Source organism: Triturus cristatus, chromosome 1_2, assembly GCF_964204655.1.
Source record: "Triturus cristatus chromosome 1_2, aTriCri1.1, whole genome shotgun sequence".
NCBI lineage: Eukaryota > Metazoa > Chordata > Amphibia > Caudata > Salamandridae > Triturus > Triturus cristatus.
Window position 1 is genome coordinate 84,397,687 of NC_140580.1, and position 21,990 is coordinate 84,419,676.

At 43.2% G+C, this 21,990-nt stretch overlaps 1 protein-coding gene across 10 annotated transcripts in view; it reads right to left on the bottom strand.

The window, feature by feature from the left end:
* The window catches only part of LOC146866846 (scavenger receptor cysteine-rich domain-containing protein DMBT1-like), a 1,139,300-nt gene that overhangs the window by 115,948 nt on the left and 1,001,362 nt on the right, over positions 1 to 21,990 (bottom strand). For 6 of the 10 annotated variants that reach the window (XM_085602006.1, XM_085601995.1, XM_085601984.1 and 3 more), the window contains 3 exons: positions 17,700 to 17,741; positions 16,305 to 16,346; positions 14,920 to 14,961 (listed from right to left, as the gene is read on the bottom strand). In XM_085602006.1, coding sequence (XP_085458132.1) covers positions 14,920 to 14,961; positions 16,305 to 16,346; positions 17,700 to 17,741 — 126 coding nt within the window. The remainder of the gene's footprint in view (positions 1 to 14,919; positions 14,962 to 16,304; positions 16,347 to 17,699; positions 17,742 to 21,990) is intronic. The other 4 variants (XM_085602028.1, XM_085602017.1, XM_085602037.1 and 1 more) reach the window with 4 other exon arrangements.

Below are 21,990 nucleotides of genomic sequence, written 5' to 3' on the forward strand. Positions count from 1 at the left end.
TGGATGCTCAGGCTAGACTGTTCCCATGAGGATCAGGGTCAAGACTGATTTGCATATAAGTGGATCCAAACTGAAGGTGGCAGGGTGAGCAAAATCTAATCATAGATAATCCTGGTTCTACCATATTAGTGTGATTCCTGGCATGTTGCAGGATGCACATACTTAGTATGATGGTGCTCAACCCTACCATAATACCAGCTCTGGCATAATGGTGTCCATCCTTGACATGCAGTGGGCACACCCGATATCACTGTTACTATTCCTGGCATAATGGTGGTAATTCCATTATGGACCTGTCTGACATGAATTGTAGTACAGAATGCATCCAGGTGTGGCAGCAGTACTTGTGAGTACTTGGTAATATACACAAGCTGTTGATTTGGGACCAGCTGTTTATTTACTAACAATAAATAGCTGGCATTTCTGGACAAAACATGGCAAGCTTTTGTTTAGGGAATAGAGCTGGGGGTTAAAATGACTACATTTTCGAAATATGTTTGACCCTGAGAGAGGAGTGGAAATCCATCTGTAGCAGGCTAGAACTATTGATGATGTGGTTTAATGCAAATGGCACTTTCTGAAATGGATGTTAATTTAGGAATCGCGTAAAAGCATGCCATCATCTATATTGATAACGGGTTTATGAAAATACAGGAAATGTTGTTTGAGCGTGAAAGATAGGTGTCAGCTGTCTACTATCCGAACCCATAAGGGTTCTGGCTCGAGCCTCCATGCTGAATATCAAGGTCTTCAGGCTGAAAAGATCTGTTGAGTTCCCGTCTTAACTGCCCCGAAGAAAGGATAACTCCTCCCACTAGCCGTGATGCCACAAAGGACACAGAATAGCATATGTTAAAGGTGTCACGTTCTAGTAAGGAGGAAAAAGCCACAATAGGGAAAAAGCCTCCTTGGCAATACTACATTGAAAGGAAGATTAGAACTGAAGAGATCAGCAAGGCAACCGACTATCCCTCACACCAGGAAAGATAAAAGAGCCAAGATGGAAAACTAGATGAAGAAATCCATAAAAAGATCAAAATGTTGAAAGCAAAATATTGGGAAAAATGAAGCAATGAGATGAAAAGTGCAACAAATTGAAATGTAAGGTGTCCTGCTCTTGTTTATTCTTCTTGTATTTTGAACAGGACTGACGTTTAGGGAAAGAGCCAATTCAAGCTTAGATATGGGGGGGGGTTATAAAAAATGCTTTATGGTGAATTCACCATCCTGATAAGGGTTGGTTATAAGGCTTGTACACACCCCTTTTCGGAAAGTCATGGCATTCTTTTGGTGATCAAATAGATGTCTAAGTTTGACGCCCTTTGCTCCATGGTGGAATACATGACTCTACTGCAGCCTTTCTTACCTAGTGTACCAGGTGATTTGCGGACCACCCCTTTGGTGACTGCAAGTGCAGAGATACCAGAATGTTGTGAGTAGCACTGGTGGTGACTGTCCACTAGGCATGATGTTCCAGGAACACACAGGCCTTCAGTGCCTGCATGGGGACCTTTTTTTTTTTAATGCATGCAACCTTGATATGCATGTGACAATTCAGCATAATGATGAGATAAAATATCCTTCTTTGAAATCGGAATATAGCTGCTAGTGACATCATAGTTGGCAAGGAAAATCTCCCCTCTGGCTTGACAACTATATTTATATAAATATGCAGCAAACACTAAAGATTCATTTAATTGGTTTGATTTCGAATTGTTCTCTAGTTCACATCAACTGGTGTCTCCAGTTAGTACAATGCAACGCCATGGCTAAGAGTTCTCTTTGAAGTAATGAATAGTTCCTTTTAGCCTTTGATATAGAACAGGACAAATAAAAGACAGCATGTTCTTGTCCATTGTTTTCTTGTTCTTGCAACAACACTACTCCAGCTGCTCGTTCAGAAACACCTTTACCTACAATAAGTTCTTTGAAGTGTCATGATGACACAGGATTGGTGATTAAGTGAACATCTGTTTAGGCACCTTAGATGGATTTTCTGTTTGATGATCACATCAAAACTCTTTCATCATATTCAGCCTTCCAAAACATGGCTAGAATCACAAAGATCAGACGCATTCAATCCAAACCCAACATACTCAATTCCCACCAATTTAAATTTTGCAGGTTGATGTGACAAATTCTATTGCTGAAATTTGTATAATACTATATTCATATGTTCTTAATGTTCTTCAAAAGGGATTGAAATCACTGGAATATTATCCAAATGAAAGAACACAAACTGATTAACAATATTTGAGAATATTGAATCAATATCATATTGAAAAATAGCCGGAGCATTGTGCAAACCAATTAGCATTACACTGTATTCATAATGCCAAATAGGAGTGTAAAGCATTATTGTCAACTCATTGCCAGTCTTTGTTTGGTTTTGGAAGATGAAAATCACCCTTTAAATCAAGTTTGATTGAAACTTGTCTTCCTTGAACTGATGCCAAAAAAGCATTGACTAGATGTAAACAGTATCTGTTCTTGATAATGGTCTGATTTAAGCTTCTGCAATCAATACAAGGTTGGGGTTTAGGCCTGATAGAGCGCGTTCAGCAATCTATATTGTATGGGTGCACTATATTCATAGTTAAGACGCACTCACATGTAGTTTATCGTGTGCAGTGTTTTCTGATCATTAAGATGTATTCAGTTGAATTATTTAAACATTAATCGTAGTGGATACATTCTAGTAGAACTGTATATGTATTGAAATTCCTGAATGTATAAGGTACAGGATGATATTATATTCATATTATGTAACTGTGATTAGTTTGAGTTGCCCAAAATCGCAGATTGTTTTTAGTTTCACATCTCCTTGGTCTCTCAAGAAATAAATAATTAAATGCATGTTTTCCCTTAAACCTCCACCTAGACCCACCCAATTTGAAGCATTAGATGCTTGGATGAGAGCAGCATTGGCGAAGAGAAGAGAGACTTCACAGGAAAGAATGAGGAAAGCGATGAAGGCATATCAGGATGCTAGACGGGACACACAGTTGAAGAGATGGAGAGTAGACACCATGGAAGGAGAACAATTGTATCCTTTCAGGCTGTAAGAAGGTGGGTCAGAGGGGAAGAGTAAGACAGAAGAGGACATTGATACCAATGACAGTTTTCTTGATAGACTGTTAGCAGAACATCCTCCACGCTGTGACTCTAGGTCCGAGTCAGAGAGGACGCAACAAACAGAAGAAACTCTTGGAGTGAGACAAGTGGGTTCAGAGGTGCAGCCAATCGGAGTAAGAGGGAGAATTTCAGTGGGAACACGAATCCCAGGAGGGTCTGGAGGAATAGGGTATCCACATTCTGAGCAAACTGAATCCTTAGACTTACTATACCCACTGATCAAATCTGCTGCACTTAGGAGAAATCACTTTTTTACACTTTGGAGGATATTTTGGTCCCCACTCAAACTCTCCAAAAATGAAGGGCAATGGAGAAGCAAGGTGTGTGAGATGTGGTGCCCTGAAGGCGGATGACATACACGTATTCGTGGCCTGCCCCGGGATTCAAGAATTTTGGGGCAACGTGGGTAAGACTTTGTCCGATGTCCTGGGTATGGAGATTGAGGTAAGCCCTTCTCTGATCCTTTTTGGTATTGTATTGAGGAGCGAAGGTACGTTGAGTCACAGAATAAATTGGTGTTTTACTTGGTCCTTTTGGCAAGGAGAGAGATCTTTAAGTTATGGTACCAGGTGGTATCTCCAACATGGAGAGCTTGGTGGAATGCAGTAAGATACTTTAGAGATTTGGACCAAAAGGTTAAAGTATATAGAGACAGAACAGAAATTTGGTTATTTTCGAATTTGTTAGATCGTTTAGATTCTGATTAAATTATTTTATAGTGTCCAATGATTATACCTCTTGGTCAGCTCATGATGTGTGGTGGGGCTGGGCTTCGCAAGAAAATCAGCTGAGACTGGACCTCTATGGTATGAGCAACAGGGGTTGACTAGACTAAGAGGTTGCTTCATCTACGGAGGTCATGTGAGGAAAAAAAGAAAACATTTAGGCAGCTGTCTAGATATGGAAATACTTGTTCCCCAAGTAAATGCAAATGAGCCACAACTGGAACGAGTACCTTTGTGAAGCCCCTCGTGAGGCGGAGAGGCCGGAACGTAGTACTTGAAATTGAAAATGTTCCACCCCCTTTGTGAAATGAAGGAACTTCTGAGAACTGTGATGATTGGGGATGTGTAAGTGTAGCGTGACCATCTAGCCCCTTGTGAAACTGTAGGAATAATTTGCTGCGGTGTCACCGTTTTGAAAGAGAGGCATTGCACAAAACTGTTGAGGAACTTTAGATCAATAATTGGATAAAATGGGCCATCTGTCTTGGGTAACAGAATAGAAGTCTTGCAAATGTTTGTGGAGTGGGCCTGGGATTGCAAGAGAGTTTGAACCACTAGGTGAATCACCAACAATTCAGTGGATCCTTTGGGAGAAGGATTTTTACAAAATAGGGTTCTTGAGGGGGAGTGTGAAAAGGAATTTGATAGATGTAACAGACAGAACACATCTGTCGGACACCAATTTCTGCCTCTTTTGAAAAAAGTGGACCATTGGTCCTCCCACCATAGAGGAGTGATTGTCATTTAAACTGGTGGGGCTGCTGCTGAGACTACAACTGTAGTTGGGATGTTTTTCTAGCTGCAGAGATCGAGGCACTTGCTGCTGTGGCTGAAGACCACATGAAGTCAAAAGAAGCATAAGAGAGAAATGGGGCTAAAATGTCTATATTAGTCAAAATTTCGTTAGTATCCGTCTGTTCATGAAGGGCATCAAATAACAGTTGAAAGCCTTCCAAAAGACCATGAGACAAATATGTTGCATGTGTAGCAGCCTGAAGTGAAAAATTGGAGATTACATATGCTCTTTTAAAGATGATTCCACTTTCCTTCCAGTAGCATCTGATAAAGACTCATACTTGAATGCCAAAGAGGAAGGGGAGACAATGCTGGGCATAATTGTATTGACCTTCGATATTTTATGACATTTTGTATTAAAAAAAAGACAGCAAGACACAATGTTTCACCAAAGAATGAGGGAAACTTGTTTTATGAGGTTCCTTCTCTTTTTTTTCAAAGAAATGTTTTCAACCACATCATGGATAGGCAAATCATCAGCCACAGGAGACTTAATTGCAAGAAGAAGTTGCCCTCCTGCACTTGCCTTTCCTGGAAACTCAAGATGTATCTCACACACTTTAACACATCCTGGAACTGTACACCTTGAACATGCCTGCCCCCTGCGACCAGGATCATCATTATCGTTTGGGGCTACTTTCTGATGTTTAGCAGCTGGTTGTGTCAAAGCTGCTGCCACACCCTCACCGATCATAGCCTCTAATTCATTCTGAGAAACAGACGGCATCTCATCATTTTCAGCTTGGCCAGAATCCAAAGTAGTAGCAATCGGCTCCATAGTGGCGTAGAGCGAATATGTGACGTTACAATGCGATCAAAATGACCGCAGAACGTTACATCGCAGTTTTTACAACACAAGTCGTTACAACGACTTGCGTTGGAGGGCGCTGGACTTAGGAATAGTATGATTTACTATTCCAACACCAGTCTACGTACAATAGGGAAGGTGTTGAAATAGTAAATCATATTATTCCCAAGGTTAGACCGTCATCCAGCGCAAGTCGTTGTAACGACTTACATTGTATTACCCGCGATGTAAAGGCATTGCGACACAATGCCCGCATGGTAATGGTTGTTTCCGGCGTAAAGCACACTAAAGAAGCAACCTCTGCCTTTATATTGGTTGCTAAGCAACCAAATCTGCTCTCATGAGAGGAGACAGCAGGCTAAAGCCAGCAAATTCAGCCGTGTGCTTACTGAGAGCACAAAGAAAGAGCAGAATGCCCATCCATGAAGGCAAGCAAAGACATGGTCAACATCAACAACATCAGGCTTCCTGCTCCAACTTCAACACCTGAGTGAGGGGTTGAATGTCTCACACACCGACAAGCCGAATGACAGCTACAGCGAATCGAGGCAAATCAAACAATCAACATCATGAAGTTATTACACGTACCACCTGTAAGCAGAGAGTCCAAAACTTACATCGGGAAGTGTCACCTGTTCCGTATTTTATTTTTTTGGTATCTTGGTATAGCACACAACTCACTCTTGGAGGAGTATGTTTGCACTGTGCTGATCAGACAAGCAAGGACATTCTAAAAAGGCCAGGTTTTTTCATCTTCTTGAAGTTTATAAAAGTTGGGCAGGTACGAAGATGAAGACGGAGTTTATTCCAGTGTTATAGGGCAATACCAGAAAAAGGATCTGCCCCCGAATCTTGAGGTGCGAATGCTTGGAATCTGCAAAAGTGCTTTGATTGAGGACCTTAGCTGTCTGGGGACAGATAGTGATTGAAACATGAGTACGGATAGGCTGGGTGGGCCTTGTAAAGTGCCTTATGTGTGGGACAGCAAATTTTTAAAAACGGCCCGCTTTCTAATAGGCAACCAATGCAGTATTCTTAAGATGGGAGTGGAGGATGACCGTGCCGGTAGATTGCAGATCAGTCATGCCTCTGTGGTCAGCAAGTTGTCATTTACGGCTACCAGTAAAGCATTTCCATAGTCAAGGCGGCTGGTTATGAGAGCTCGATGAGGGTTTTTCAGGCAGTGTCCGGAAGCCAAGAAAAAGCTTTTGTTTTAGCCTCATTGTGACAAAACAAGTGCTGCATGTGAGATTGACTTGCTCTTTCATGGAGATTGGTCTATTTTTACTTTAGCATTTTTCCACACCTAATTTGGTGCAGGAGCTGGACTAAGTTCTGGGGGCCATCAGTTGGCCGACCATATCATGTTGTCTTTGCCAAATAACATGAAGGAAGGAATGACAGGAAGTGCAATGGGGGAGAGTGCTTCTATCCCATTGGGACTTCAGTTATAAATAGAAGAAAGCTTGGGAAGACTTTATTTCACAGGAGTCGGGCCTCACAGTAACAGCTATGACAAAGGGACAGCCGTAGGGGTAATGTCGCTTTTTGATGTTGCACAAATAAGCATCTTGTATCTTTGTGTAATTTTATTTTTAAATGTTACTAGATTTAAGAGTACATATTTGTGGAAGTTTAAAAAACATAGTGAGAAAGAGGGACCCTGGCAACAGCAGGGAAAATGTCCCAGGGGCATTACTGGACAGCCTCCGGGTGGCGTTATTATATTTACTTGCTGACACTCAGGATGTTGGAAGAGATAGCTCCTAATGGTGTGAGGCCAATGTAGTTTATTCCCTGTAGCCGACTTGCTTGTGGGGTAGGACGTCTAGCTGGAGCGGAACGTGCAGCCGGAGGGGGACTTCCAGCTGGAGGGGGCTGAGCACTGAAGTGACCAAATGAGCATTTAATGGGTTTTTTAGATGTGGAGAGATAAACACTGCTCTGGAACTGTCCCCTTAACAAGAGAAGCATTAATGAGATGTTTGATACCCCATTTACAATAATCCATGATACCTGAAGCTGGGCAATGCTCAGTCTGAAGGATGTTTGTTCAATGAGTGCATTTCTCATAAAATACCACCAAAGGACAAAAGAACAAAACAGGGTTTTAACCCTTTTGCTGCTAGGTTTTTTCACTTCTATGCTAAGACTTATTTAGCCTATTTGCAGGTAGTTCGGGCTTAGGCCCCTGTAACCTTTTTTCCTTAAAAGGTATATCCGCCAAAATGTAATCCTTTCCTTCCAACATCCTAAGGATTTTAAAGGTACCCTAGGGTTTGTGGATTTCCTTGGAGGGGATCTAGAAATTAGCTATTATAGAGCAACATTTTTTTGGGGGGGATGGGGAAAAAGTGCTTTAGAAGAAAGCATCTGTTCTTTTCCCTGCAAACTTTATAAACAAAGGGTTTGTGGTACTGAAATCACCGTATTCCCAGCTCTCAGGGACAGACTTTCAGAAAACCAAAATTTGCTCCACAAACTCTGCATTTTACTGGGACATAGCCTATTTTTCCTATTTTTTTGTACTTTCAACCTTCTTCCAGTTAGTGGTAGAAATGGGTGTGAAACCAATAATGAATCCTAGAAAGCTATACATACCTGAAAATAAGGGAGAATTCTGAATTCAGCAAAGGGTCATTTGTGCAGATTCTTAAAAATTTTCCTATAGAAACTACTAGTTGAATTAAAACAAATAGTGAAATTATGTTGAAAAAACAGTCATTTGTGCAACTCTTTCACCTGTAACTCTTTTAAGTATGGCAGATCTTTTAAAGAAATATACCGTTATGTCCACTGGATCCTCATGGTTGTGGTGATATATAGGACTTGTAGGTTCACCAAGAACCCGAGGTACCATGAGTCAATAACTGAGCTGCGCTGAGTATATAGCAATATATTTTGTAAAATTTAAAGAGTGAAAAATAGGTATCAAGGACACCTATGTATTTCTGAAATGGGAATAAAATATATAGTATAGAAGCAGTAGTTATTTGCACATCTCCCAAATTGTGGGTACTCATATGAGCATTTGAATTAGAGGACATTTTCCAAAATGATTTTTTACACATTGTCTTACATGTGGAAGAAAGAAATGCATATAAAATCAATTGGTAATAACACTTGTTCTACTTTTCTGTGTTCCCCCAAGTCTCCTGATAAAAAATGGTACCTCACATGTGCGGGTAGGTCTAGCGCCCGTGACAGGAAAGGCCCAAAACATATATTGGGCACATCACATTTTTCCAGTGAAAAGAGACCCTTTTTTTGCAGTGTGCAGTGTGGGTTTTGCACCCTCGCTCTGTCGGCACCTACGGAAACCTAGCAAACCTGTACATTTTTTAAAACTAGGAATCCAGGATTGGGTGACTTTTGTGGCTCTCTCTGTGTTCTGTTACCCAGAATCCCTTGCAAACCTCAAGCTTTGTAAAATAAACACATTTTTCAGAATTTCTGTGCTGGAAAGTTCTAGAATCTGTAGGGAGCCACAAACTTCCACCCACCCAGCATACCCCATGTCTCCTAATAAGGATGGTACCTCACTTGTGTGGGTAGGGTTAAAATTAAAAATTTAATTTGGCAATTGTAATGGTTTTAAAAATTCACTCACTTCCCACGGGCCCCTACTTAGTTTGGAAGTGCACCCCTGTCGTCAGGTGAATGCCTGCCCTCTATCAAACTGAGTTTTTAGAGGGCGAGGACTGCTGATTATGAAGCATGACACCAGGTGGTTTGTGAGGCCAGTCCTTCACTTTTTGTGAGATGCCCACACTCACAATTTACCCTAGAGCACCTATGGTCACTTTTCTGGGAGCGGCCCCATTTGTGTTGAACACTGGGTAGGGTTAGTGCCAGCGACAGGAAACGCCCCAAAATGCATCTTGGGTACATCGCATTTTTGCAGTGAAAATGGACACTTTTTTCTCAATGTGCCTAGCTGCGGATTTTGGACCCTCACTCTGTCAGCGCCCAGGAAAACCTACCAAACCTGTCAATTTTTTAGCACCAGACACCCAGGGAAATCTAGGATGGGGTGACATGTGTGGCTTTCACCATGATCTTTTACCCAGAATCCCTTGCAAACCCTAAACTTTGTTAAAAAAAACAAAAACATTTTCCTCAATTTTTTGTGATAGGAAATTCTGGAATCTGCTAGGAGCCACAGACTTTCACCCACCTAGCATTTCCCCAAGTCTCCTGATAAAAATGGTACCTCACTTGTGTGGGTAGGAGAGACCTGCCGCGTCAGAAAATTTCCCAAAACGCAACTTGGGCACGTAACATTTTTCCAGTGAAAACGGACTTTTTTCGCAATGTGCCTACCTTTGGGGTTTGGACCCTTGCTCTGCCAACAACTAGGGCAACCTAGCAAACCTGTACATTTTTTAAAACTAGACACCCAGGGAAATCTAGGATGGGGTGACGTGTGGCTTTTGCCAGGTTCTGTTACCCAGAATCCCTTGCAAACCTCAAACTTTGTCTAAAAAAACACATTTCTCAGACGAAAAGTTCTGGAATCTTGGGAGAACGACAAACCTCCACCCACCCAGCATTCCCCCAAGTCTCCCGATAAGAAGGGTTCTTGGATCCCCCAATGTTTTCCTACCCAGAATCCGCTGCAAACCTCAAATTTAGCTAACATAAATCACATTTTTCTCACATTTCTGTTTGAGGTCACTGCGCTGGCACAATTTTTTTACAACCAAGTGTTCCCCTCAGTCTCCCAAATTAAATTATAACTCTCTTTTGTGGGTGCGCCAAGTGCCTGTGACTGAGAAGGACTACAAACATAGAAATTGATGGTATAGCACAGCATGCTCAAGCGCTATAAATTTTTAATATACGTTTTAGACTGGCTCTGCATTGGATAGCCACACAAGTGAGGTATCATTTTTATCAGAGAACCAAGGAGAACGCTGAGTGGTATTGGTGCCAGAGCAGTGATCCCATGCAGAAATGTGAGAACAATTTGTTATTTTAGCTAAATTTGAGGTTTGCGGGGCGTTCTAGGTAGGAAAACATTGAGGGATCCACACAAGCCACACATCCCTGTACTCCCCAGGGTGTCTAGTTTTCAGAAATGTCTGGGTTTGGTAGGTTTACCCTAGATGGCCGCTGAGCCCAGGACTAAAAATGCAGGCGACGCCCTCACAAAAACAGATAGTTTTGCGATCAATAATTTTGAAGTCTCCACAGTACATTTTAGGTAATTTCCTGTCTATGGCATTAGGCCTAACCACACAAGTGAGGTACCATTTTTATTGGGAGACTTGGCGGAACGCTGGGTGGTAGGAAAATTGTGGCGATCTAGTGATCCCACAACTTTACCATACAGAAAAGTGAAGAAAATGTGATTGGTTCAGCTAAATGTGAGATTTGCAGGGGATTCTGGGTAGGAAAATGTTGGGAGATCCACACAAGCCGCACCTTCCTGGACTCCCTTAGGTGTCTATTTTTCAGAAATGTCTGGGTTTGGTCGGTTTCCCAGATGCCTGCTGAGCCCGGACTAAAAACACAGGTGACTCCCTCGCAAAACCAGGTAGTTTTGCAATCGATAATTTTGAAGTCTCCAGAGTACATTTCGGGTCATTTCCTGTTGTGGGCACTAGAGCTACCCACACAAGTGAGGTACAATTTTTATCTGGAGACCTAGAGGAACACTGGGTGGTAGGAAATTTGTGGTGGCCCGGTGATCCCACAAATTTCCTACACAGAAAATGTGGAGAATGTGATTTGTTTTAGCTATATTAGAGGTTTGCAGGGGATTGTGGGTAGGAAAATGTTGGGAGTTCCACACAAGCTGCACCACCCTGGACTCCCCTGGGTGTCGAGTTTTCAGTAATGTCTGGGTTCGGTAAGTTTCCCTAGATGGCCGCTGAGCCCTGAACCAAAAACGTAGGTGACTCCCTAGCATTACTAGGTTATTTTGCGATAGATAGATGGACACTTGTGCTTTTGGTCCCAGGCTTGCAGACATCTAAGGGAACCTAAAAAACCCAGACATTTCTGAAAAGTAGACACCTGTGGTAGTCCAGGGAGGTGTGGCTTGCATTGATCCCCCAAAACGTTCCTTCCCAAAATCCACTGCAAACCTCAAATGTAGCTAAAAAGTCTCATTTTCCTCTAATATCTGTATGGAAATGTTGTGGAATCACTGCAGGTCACACATTTCCTACCACTCAGCATTCCCCTCAGTCTCCTGATAAAAATCATTCCTTATTTGTGTGGATGGGCCAAGTGCCTGTGACATGGAAGGGCCAAAAATATGTAGAGATTGAGGGGGTCCAAAGTGGGTCCAAAAGGGAAGCTTGTTCATATGTTCTTAGGCTAATGCAACTTTGGGCACCCACACAAGTGAGGTATCATTTTTCTCAAGGACCAAGGGGAGCGCGCTGGGTGGTAGGAAATTTGTGCCTGCGTGGTGATCCTACAACGTACCCACACAGAAATGTGAGGAAAATATGAATTTGTAAGTAAATTTCAAGTTTGCAAGGTATTCTGGGCAAGAAAATGCTGGGGGATCCTTGCAAGCCACACCACCAGCCTAGATTCAGTCCACACACACCACCATTCACACACACCACCAGCCATTCGTTATCCACGCACACCGCCAGCCAAGCGCCATCCATGCACACCACAGCCGAGCACCATCCATGCACTCAGCCAGCCAAGCACCATCCACGTACACCGCCAGCCAAGGGCCATCCATGCACACCACCATTCAAGCAGCACCCATGGTCGATGCCAGCCAATTGCCATCCCCGCACACTGCCAGTCAAGCGCCATCCCCGCACAACACCAGCCAAGCACCATCCATGCACACCGTCAGCCAAGCGCCTGTCTACGTACACCGCCAGCCAAGCGCCCCTCCACGCACACCACCAGGCAAGCACCACTCCAGGCACACCACCAGATAAGCCCAAATCTTTCACACACCGTCATCAAGCGCGAGTCCACATATACCATTAGCCAAGTGCAAGTCCACACATACATCCAGCAAAAAGCCAGCTAAAGGTCAGTACACACAGACCGTCGGCCAAACGCCAGTTCACACACACACACACACACACACACGCACACACACACACACACACACACAGTGTCCCTGGTTTCTAGTGGTTTTCTGCCCCCAAGCTTGGGGGCAAATGAAACTAAGAATATCACTAAATCAGCCAAGATTTTTGCCTAAAAAAAGGGGAGCACCCCTTGCCTATGATGCTTCTTCCTGACACAAACATATCCCAGGTACCTAGTTGGCTTTCTGTCCCCCCGGCAGAGCAGATAAGGGGCTATTGCCCCCATCTGCCTCCCAAGGGAGGCAGCGAGGCTGTGGCAATTTTTCGGGGGAGATGGGGGCATTGGCATGCCCATTTTGGGAAGCGCCCACCCCCTACATTTACATAAGAAAATCCCTGGTGCCTGGTGTTCCTTCCGCCTCCCCAGGTGGGGCAGATCAGTGGCTATTGCCCTCTTCTGCCTCCTGGAGCAGACGAAAACACTGTGGAATTTATTTTGGGGAATTGGGAGCATTGACATGCCCATTTTGGGCAGCCCCCACCCCTATACACATAAAATAAAACAATCCCTGGTGTCTAGGGTGCTTTCTGCCCCCGCGGGGTGCACATTGGGGCTATTGCCCCCATCTGTCTCCTGGTGGTGGGGGGCATAGGCATGCTCCTTTTGGGCAGCCCGACCCCAACATTTACATTTAAAAATCCCAGGTGTCTAGTGTTCCTTCTGCCCCCCGCAGGGGCAGATTGGGACTATTGCCCCCATATTCCCCCCCAGGGGGGCATAACGACTGTCCATGCACCCATATTCCCACCCGGGGGGCATAACGACTGTCCACTTTCTTTGGGGAGGGTGGGGGCATAGATATGCCCATTTTGGGAAGCCCCCCTACATTTGCATATAAAACAATACCTGGTGCTTTCTTACCCCTGGGGAGAGGGAGATTAAGGGCTATTGCCCCAATATGCAGAAAGACTGGAAAGTTTCTTTGGGGAGGGTGGAGGCATAGGCATGCCCATTTTGGGCAGCCCATCCCTCTATTGGCATATAAGAAGAATCCCTGGTGTCTAGTGTCCCGGGGGGGGCAGAAAGACTGTCTTTGGCCAAAACATTTGTGGGGAGCAAAGGCCCTTGCCCAAGGGGCCACTCCCCCCCTCCCTGATGCCTAGTGGGTAGATGCCTGCTTGGGGACTGCCCTCTTGGGGTGATCCCCAAGCAGAAATTCACTAGGGAGGGGTAAATTGGAAAGGGACGATTCTCCCCTTTCCAATCATACCTCTCCTGTCTTTCTATGTGCTCGGGGGCTGAGATAGACCCACGAGCACGTAAAATCGGCTCATTTCAGTTTTGGTTTTTCTGAAATGACGATCAGCGCAACGTGAGCGCTGATCGTCATTTCAGAGAGGCAAAGGGAACAGCTTTGGGAGCTGAGGAAGCTCTTCCTCAGTTTCAGAGGCTGTTGGGGGAAAAGGAAATCCTCCAGTGCCATGTGCGGGGACAGATGGGAGCCTTCTGACGCACACGAGCACTGTAGCATTGGACAGTTCTCGGACATCTGACGCAAGCAAGGGGTTAACATGTCATTGAAGAGAGCAGTGTAGAATAGATGCACAGATCAAAGATGTAAATGCACTTTAATGCATTTAAAGTACAGTTACAATTTGAATAACCCAAAGAACCCGCAGGCAGCACCATTCCTCTTCAACAGCCACAGCTACTGACCAACCAGCTATATTCCAAACATGCTAACTCATGCTCTAGCATCTCATCATTACACCTCTATTGACCCACATCACCCTATCGCCTTCAAAGCAAGGGTACTCCACAGATACAGAAGAGGCTACATTCCACTTTGAGATATCAGGCATCAGTAATAGCACAAAGTCATCAGCACAGCAAGCATGTGTTTTAGTGGAAATGTGGTGGTGAGGGTGGTAGCTTAGCTGCACTGGATTAAGGTAGTGGCATCAATGGTCATGGAGCTTGTTAACAATGTCTGACACTTGTATTGGTTTACAATGACTGCCAGGAACTTTTCTCTTTTCTCTTTAATTCAATCATGGGCCTTCCTAAGTTACAATAAGAATGCAATCAAGATACAAAACTCACATTCATTTGGAGGTTTAAGGCATGCCATCCCGGCTAATCGACACCAACAAAATGGCATTCTGAATTACTGCTAGAAAGTACCATAACTTGATGTCTTCATGCCCCTGCCAACCTTCCAGGATTTAGGGTTACTGTGAAGTCTTTCTTGTTGGCCCATTTATCTCCGGCTGTCACCTTTAGTAGAGCTCTTATTGGACCCCAACATCTCTAAATTCTTCCTTGTGCCTCATTTGCTGATTTCTAGCCCTTCATCTAGAAACGTTGTTTTCTTTGGCAGGCATACTAGTCTCTTCTCTTTCATACATTCAAACATGATAATTATGACATAGGGAATACCTGGTACAGTGGTCTTTCTGATAGTGGCAGTGGTCCGTTGAGCTATAAACAGAGAAGAATATATAAGATTGTAGAAGTTGAGCTCATACACTTTCATGAACATTGTTCAGAATAGTTTCTTGATTTCTGACACTATTTATGGTACTTGGAAAGCACACGCAGGGATCCAGTTGGGAGGGGTAGAATTGGAAAGGGGAGATTCCCCCCTTTCTAATCATACCTTTCCTGTCTTCAACGTGCTCTGGGGACTGAGATAGCCCCAGAAGCACATAAAATCGTCTCATTTCAGTTTCGGTTTCTCTGAAATGATGATCAGCGCAACGTGCGCGCTGATCGTCATTTCAGAGAAGCAAAGGGAACAGCCTCGGAAGCTGAGAAAGCTCTTCCCCAGCTCCCGAGGCTGTTGAGGGGAAAAGGAAATCCTCCAGTGCCATGTGCGCAGATGGTCGGGAGCCGTCTGATGCACACAAGCACTCTAGCATCGGACGGATCCTGTACATCTGACGCAAGCAAGGGGTTAACATGTCACTGAAGAGAGCAGTGTAGAATAGATGCACACATCAGAGATGTAAATGCACTTTAATACATTTAAAGTTACAATTTGAACAACCCAAAGAATCCGCAGGCAGCACCATTCCTCTTCAACAGCCACAGCTACTGACCAACCAGCTATATTCCAAACATGCTAGCTCATGCTCTAGCATCTCATCATTACACCTCTATTGACCCACAACACCCTATCGCCTTCAAAGCAAGGGTACTCCACAGATACAGAAGAGGCTACATTCCACGTTGAGATATCAGGCATCAGTAATAGCACAAAGTCATCAGCACAGCAAGCATGTGTTTTAGTGGAAATGTGGTGGTGAGGGTGGTATCTTAGCTACACTGGATTAAGGTAGTGGCATCAATGGTCATGGAGCTTGTTAACAATGTCTGACACTTGTATTGGTTTACAGTGACGGCCAGGAATTTGTCTCTTTTCTCTTTAATTCAATCATGGGCCTTCCTAAGTTACAATAAGAATGTAATCAAGATACAAAACTCACATTCATTTGGAGGTTTAAGGCATGCCATCCCGGCTAATCGACACCAACAAAATGGCATTCTGAATTACTGCTAGAAAGTACCATAACTTGATGTCTTCATGCCCCTGCCAACCTTCCAGGATTTAAGGTTACTGTGAAGTCTTTCTGGTTGGCCCATTTATCTCTGGCTGTCACCTTTAGTAGAGCTCTTATTTGAACGCAACCTCTCTAAATTCTTCCTTGTGCCTCATTTGCTGAATTCTAGCCCTTCATCTAGAAACGTTGTTTTCTATGGCAGGCATAGTAGCCTCTTCTCTTTCAGAAATTCAAACAAGATAATTATGACAATGGGAATACCTGGTACAGTGGTCTTTCTGGTAGTGGCAGTGGTCCGTTGAGCTATAAACAGAGAAGAATAGATAAGATTGTAGAAGTTGAGCTCATACACTTTCATGAACATTGTTCATAATAGTTTCTTGATTTCTGACACGATTTATGGTGCTTGGAGAGCACACGCAGGGATCCAGTTGGGAGGGGTACAATTGGAAAGGGGAGATTCCCCCCTTTCCAATCATACCTCTCCTGTCTTTCAACGTGCTCTGGGGACTGAGATAGACCCAGAAGCACATAAAATCGTCTCATTTCAGTTTGGATTTCACTGAAATGATGATCAGCGCAATGTGCGCGCTGATGGTCATTTCAGAGAAGCATAGAGAACAGCCTCGGGAGCTGAGGAAGCTCTTCCCCAGCTCCCGACGCTGTTCAGCGGAAAAGGAAATCCTCCAGTGCCATGTGCGCAGATGGTCGGGAGCCGTCTGATGCACACAAGTACTGTAGCATCGGACAGCTCCTGTGCATCTGACGCAAGCAAGAGGTTAACATGTCACTGAAGAGAGCAGTGTAGAATAGATGCACACATCAGAGATGTAAATGCACTTTAATACATTTAAAGTACAGTTACAATTTGAATAACCCAAAGAATCTGCAGGCAGCACCATTCCTCTTCAACAGCCACAGCTACTGACCAACCAGCTATATTCCAAACATGCTAACTCATGCTCTAGCTAGCATCTCATCATTACACCTCTATTGACCCACAACACCCTATCGCCTTCAAAGCAAGGGTACTCCACAGATACAGAAGAGGCTACATTCCACGTTGAGATATCAGGCATCAGTAATAGCACAAAGTCATCGGCACAGCAAGCATGTGTTTTAGTGGAAATGGGGTGGTGAGGGTGGGAGCTTAGCTGCACTGGATTAAGGTAGTGGCATCAATGGTCATGGAGCTTGTTAACAATATCTGGCACTTGTATTGGTTTCAAGTGACGGCCAGGAATTTGTCTCTTTTCTCTTTAATTCAATCTTGGGCCTTCCTAAGTTACAATAAGAATGTAATCAAGATACAAAACTCACATTCATTTGGAGGTTTAAGGCATGCCATCCCGGCTAATCGACACCAACAAAATGGCATTCTGAATTACTGCTAGAAAGTACCATAACTTGATGTTTTCATACCCCTGCCAACCTTTCAGGATTTAGGGTTACTGTGAAGTCTTTCTTGTTGGCACATTCATCTCCGGCTGTCACCTTTGGCAGAGCTCTTATTTGACCGCAACATCCCTAATTTCTTCATAGTGCTTAATTTGCTGAATTCTAGCCCTTCATCTAGAAACTTTGTTTTCTATGGCAGGCTTACGAGGCTCTTCATTTTCATTCATTCAAACATGATAATTATGACAAAGGGCATACCTGGTACAGTGGTCTTTCTGGTAGTGGCAGTGGTCTGTTGAGCTATAAAGAGAGAAGAATAGATAAGATTGTCGAGGTAGAGTTTACACACTTTCATGAACATTGATCAGAATAGTTTCTTGATTCCTGACACTATTTATGCCTAGCTATAAAATACTGGTGTGCTATACAAGAGAAGGGGAAGCATGTGTACATGTGCACACGGGGCAATTAGTTTCTTTAGGTACAAAGAGTGAGGGAGTGTGTGCAAGCCAGGAGGTTACGGAAGGACAGAAATGGATCACAGCATTGGCAGACAGTCATCATCACCTTAGGTTGAGTTATTTACCAGGTTCGACAAATGCTTCTTTTTCCATGGCATTTACTTAATGAGGCATTGCATGCAAAATAGGCATTTAAAACACTAGATGTTGAATGTTTTGTCTTTTTCCATGCCTTTTTTCCTCAACACATTTTGGGATCTTTGACTTTTTAAAATGTTTTATGGGGAAGAAGCGACGGTTGCGATAATTATCACAAAGCTTAGTGATCCATGTGCACACTCCTGTTTTCACAGAGGTAGACATTTGGCTGCCAACTTGTAATTAGCACCTAATAAGTACAGTGGGCTGAGTTTCAAGGAAATCCCTTCAATGGATTCTTCATTGGATTTACCTCTTTGTTAATCTCAATTCCTGTCATACCCTGTTGCAAAATCAACTTTGTGTTGTCATCCCTTTCTACCTTGTGTCTACATGAGTGCACCATTGGATGTTATTGATGTGATCTGTACATTATGAAGTATTATTATTGTTCTATTGTTATATAAAAGGTTTTTGGAAAAGGGCTACATATGTACTACACAGTGTCAGTAGCCACTGTGTAGTTATGTAGGAGTCAGAGCAACCAAATTAAGAGCATTTTTAGTTTTGCTAATAACCTTGGCAGCATTTGAGGAATCTTCACAAAACCTTCCAAAATAGAAATAACTCATCCACCTCAACTCCTTCCTTGGATGGATGAAAGGATCAGCGGGATTTGAACCTGTGACCAAGAGCTCGATCACAGGCCCCAACAGTGTATATATTAGTCCACTAAGCCACAAGTCTTCATATGCTTCAACCATACATTTAATAAAAACGGACTTACAGAATAGGCTAGTAGTCCAGAGGTATCAGTTATTAAAATTCTAAGTGTGATTAAGTAGCAAGTAATTCTCTGGTTCAAGCATACTGGGTGTATTCACTTCCTGCGGGGGGCGCAGTATTCGGGGCAGAAAAACAAAACATGTTCCTCTGTTTCAGGGGCCAATCCGCAGGCGGGCAATTATCCGAGTCATTGTCTTTTGCCCATTTCTTGGAGAAGGTTTTTAAGGGTCGTCTGCCTATGTGAAATCACACATACAAACATTTTACCATAGGCGATGTACGCATATCTAAAAGCTTGAACCCAAGAAACACACGGCCCAAGATTTGTGAAGTTACCCTCATAGAATATTGAACATACACAAATGCCTAATATCTTGTTTTTAGAACAGCAGCCGCAGGTTTACAAATTTTCCCAGGATTGTCCCACAGTTGGTACTCTAGTAACCCAGGCTTGGGCCATATACATATCCAATACATCAGGGGTTTTAGCTGTGCCGTGCAGATAAAGAAACAATGGGATGAGGAAAGTGCTGGTAGGTACTGAGATAAGAGATCTGAAACAATTGTTCTTCTCCACTGTCAGCTTATGGGTATCAACATATGCCCACACTTTGGCCCCAAAGAGTGCATCACTTAGGGCTTTGGCACAGTAAACCTTCAGAGTCGAGGTTATAGATCGAAACTGGGTCTGCTCGTGTAGTCGCAGTATGGCTTTAGATCTTTGCATCAAAGAGCTTTTGCTGAGTTGGGGTTCCCAGCAAATTTATCTGACAGTGAAACAATGCAAAGAGTCAAAACTGAAAACTCTTTCTAAGAGTTCATTAGCAACTTTAACAATACTATTTCTTGTTTTGCTGTTCTCAAGTATCAAGCATTTGGTTTTGGTTGTATTTAATTCTAAGCCCCTGGAAACACAGAAACGTATTTTTTACATTTTGAAGACCTGTAGGAGTCTTTGGGATGAGTAACAAATCATCTGCGAAGAGCAGTATTGGTACCTACTAACATTCAGGACAGGGAAATCATTATTTCAATTTGTGAGTTCCTTGTCCATATCATTTATATACAGGGTAAGCAAGGTAGGTGCAAGGACACAACCTTGGTGGACCCCGCGTTGGGTTGGGATTTGGTTGTTCAGTTAGCCCTAGTTTCCCCATCGCACCTGGGCATAGTTATCTTCATGTAGCCTAGCAATCAGATTAATCAGATTAGCAGGGGCTCCCAGTTCTATTAGCATTTTCCACAGGCTCTTATGGGGAAAAAGATCAAACGCTGCATGTAAATCAATAAACACTACATACAGTTTCTGGTTTTAGTGCGGAAACCAGCTTGGAGGGGGTACAGAATCTGATTATTGTCCATCCACTCTTGTAGCTTGTCGAGTATGTGTCTAGCAAAGATTTTTTGCAAATGATCAATGAGATTTATAGGCCTATAATTAGATGGCCTAGAAGCATCAGCTTTCTTAAAAAACTGAATTATCTCCTTACCCCTCCTGGTCTCTGGGATTTCTCCCCCTGCCTCTATTGCATTAGCTAAAAGATTAACATAGGAAGCCCAGGTTCGGATTCGTACAAATCTCCTGGTATTTGATTCGGGCCAACGATGTTTCCTGCTTTTAGACCGCTAATGGTGGAAGAAATACCTGCCAGGCTAAAGACTAGGTCAATATTGTTTTAAGAGTGTAGCATGTCTTTAGTGGGGCAATCTAAGTCAGGGAGTGTGACTGGGAGCCAACAGTTTCTTCTGCATGTAGTGTGAAGAAGTGGCCAACCCATTTCTCCAGCACAATATAATAGTGATGATGTTAACACTCTCTAAGTCCATGGGAAATTATATACCAGAAGGATCTGCTGTTGTTAGTTTTAGCAGCCATTAGAAGGTCCTGCAAATTCCTATCAAACCACCCACTTTTGGCCTTATCTAATGTCACTTTATATCTATGCCGTGCTGCAGAAATGTCTGTGCAATTGTGGTCATTGATAACCTTCTTTAGCTCTTTTTTTAACGTTTTGCACTCTATGTTATACCGTTTATGTTCTCTTTTGCTAATGGGATTTATTTTATCTACTACTCTGAAAGGACATGCTATAACTATTTGATTCTTTTTTCAGTGATAGCTAAAATTGGCACTAAGTAAGGAAACCATTGATGAATCCCTGAGTGCAATTCATTGTTAGCCAATACCAAAGGCCAAAAGACCCTTCTAAATGTATTAGCTAGGTTCTGGTACTACAGTGTGACACATAATCAGGCCTCTATTAAGGTGAACTCCTGCTAAAGATAAAAGCAAGGCATTATGTTCACTATCGAAATTAAACATATTTTCCATGTCATTGAGAAATGAACATCTATGAGACAATGGTATAGAAACCCCTTTTGAATTTAGATGATTTTCCTGGGTCAGATCGAGTCTGCCCATTGCATGCCCTGAAACTACACCCAACCGCCAGTGATGCAAGCTGCAGTGCAGTGCTGGAAAAATAATGCTGGGTTCTTCCAGTTAATCCAGGGATTTACCATAGTTTGACTTCCTCCTCAATCAGTGCATTGATTGATGGTGAAGGCTTGAAGGAAGCATTAAAATCCCCCCTATCCATTTTTTCACTCGCTGCTGGTGAATGTCAATCAGGTCATTTAGCAGAGCCAGGACAGAGGAGTTGTTACTAGTCGGGACAGACCTTGAATAGTACCAAAACTAACCAGGAGGGGAACCTAAAATGAAGCCCTTTTTGATCCAGTGTGTCTATTTTCAACCCTATGTGGGTGCAAGTAATAATGGTATGATTCACCAGAATTAGCAAACGTTCCACTGCCCACCCTGTTTTCTTTGGGGTAATGCTTCAACGCTGTATGTAGTAAAACCATTGGCAAACACTCAATCAACAGCCCCTGATTCCTGGAAAACATATATATCATATAGTTTACTAATAAAAGAGAGCCAATACATATCAGTGAGTTTGGAGTTGACCCCAGCTAGGCTCCAGCAGATCATAGTCTAAACTTTTTGTACAGTGGTGAATATTTGGGATTGGTACCCATCAGGACCACATTAACTCAAAGGCTGACAGGTGCTAACAAGATTAGAGCTCTCCTTACTCAAGTGTATCCTCAGGCTTTAACCCTCAGTAACATTAGCAAGTACTGGGACATTTACAAAAGGA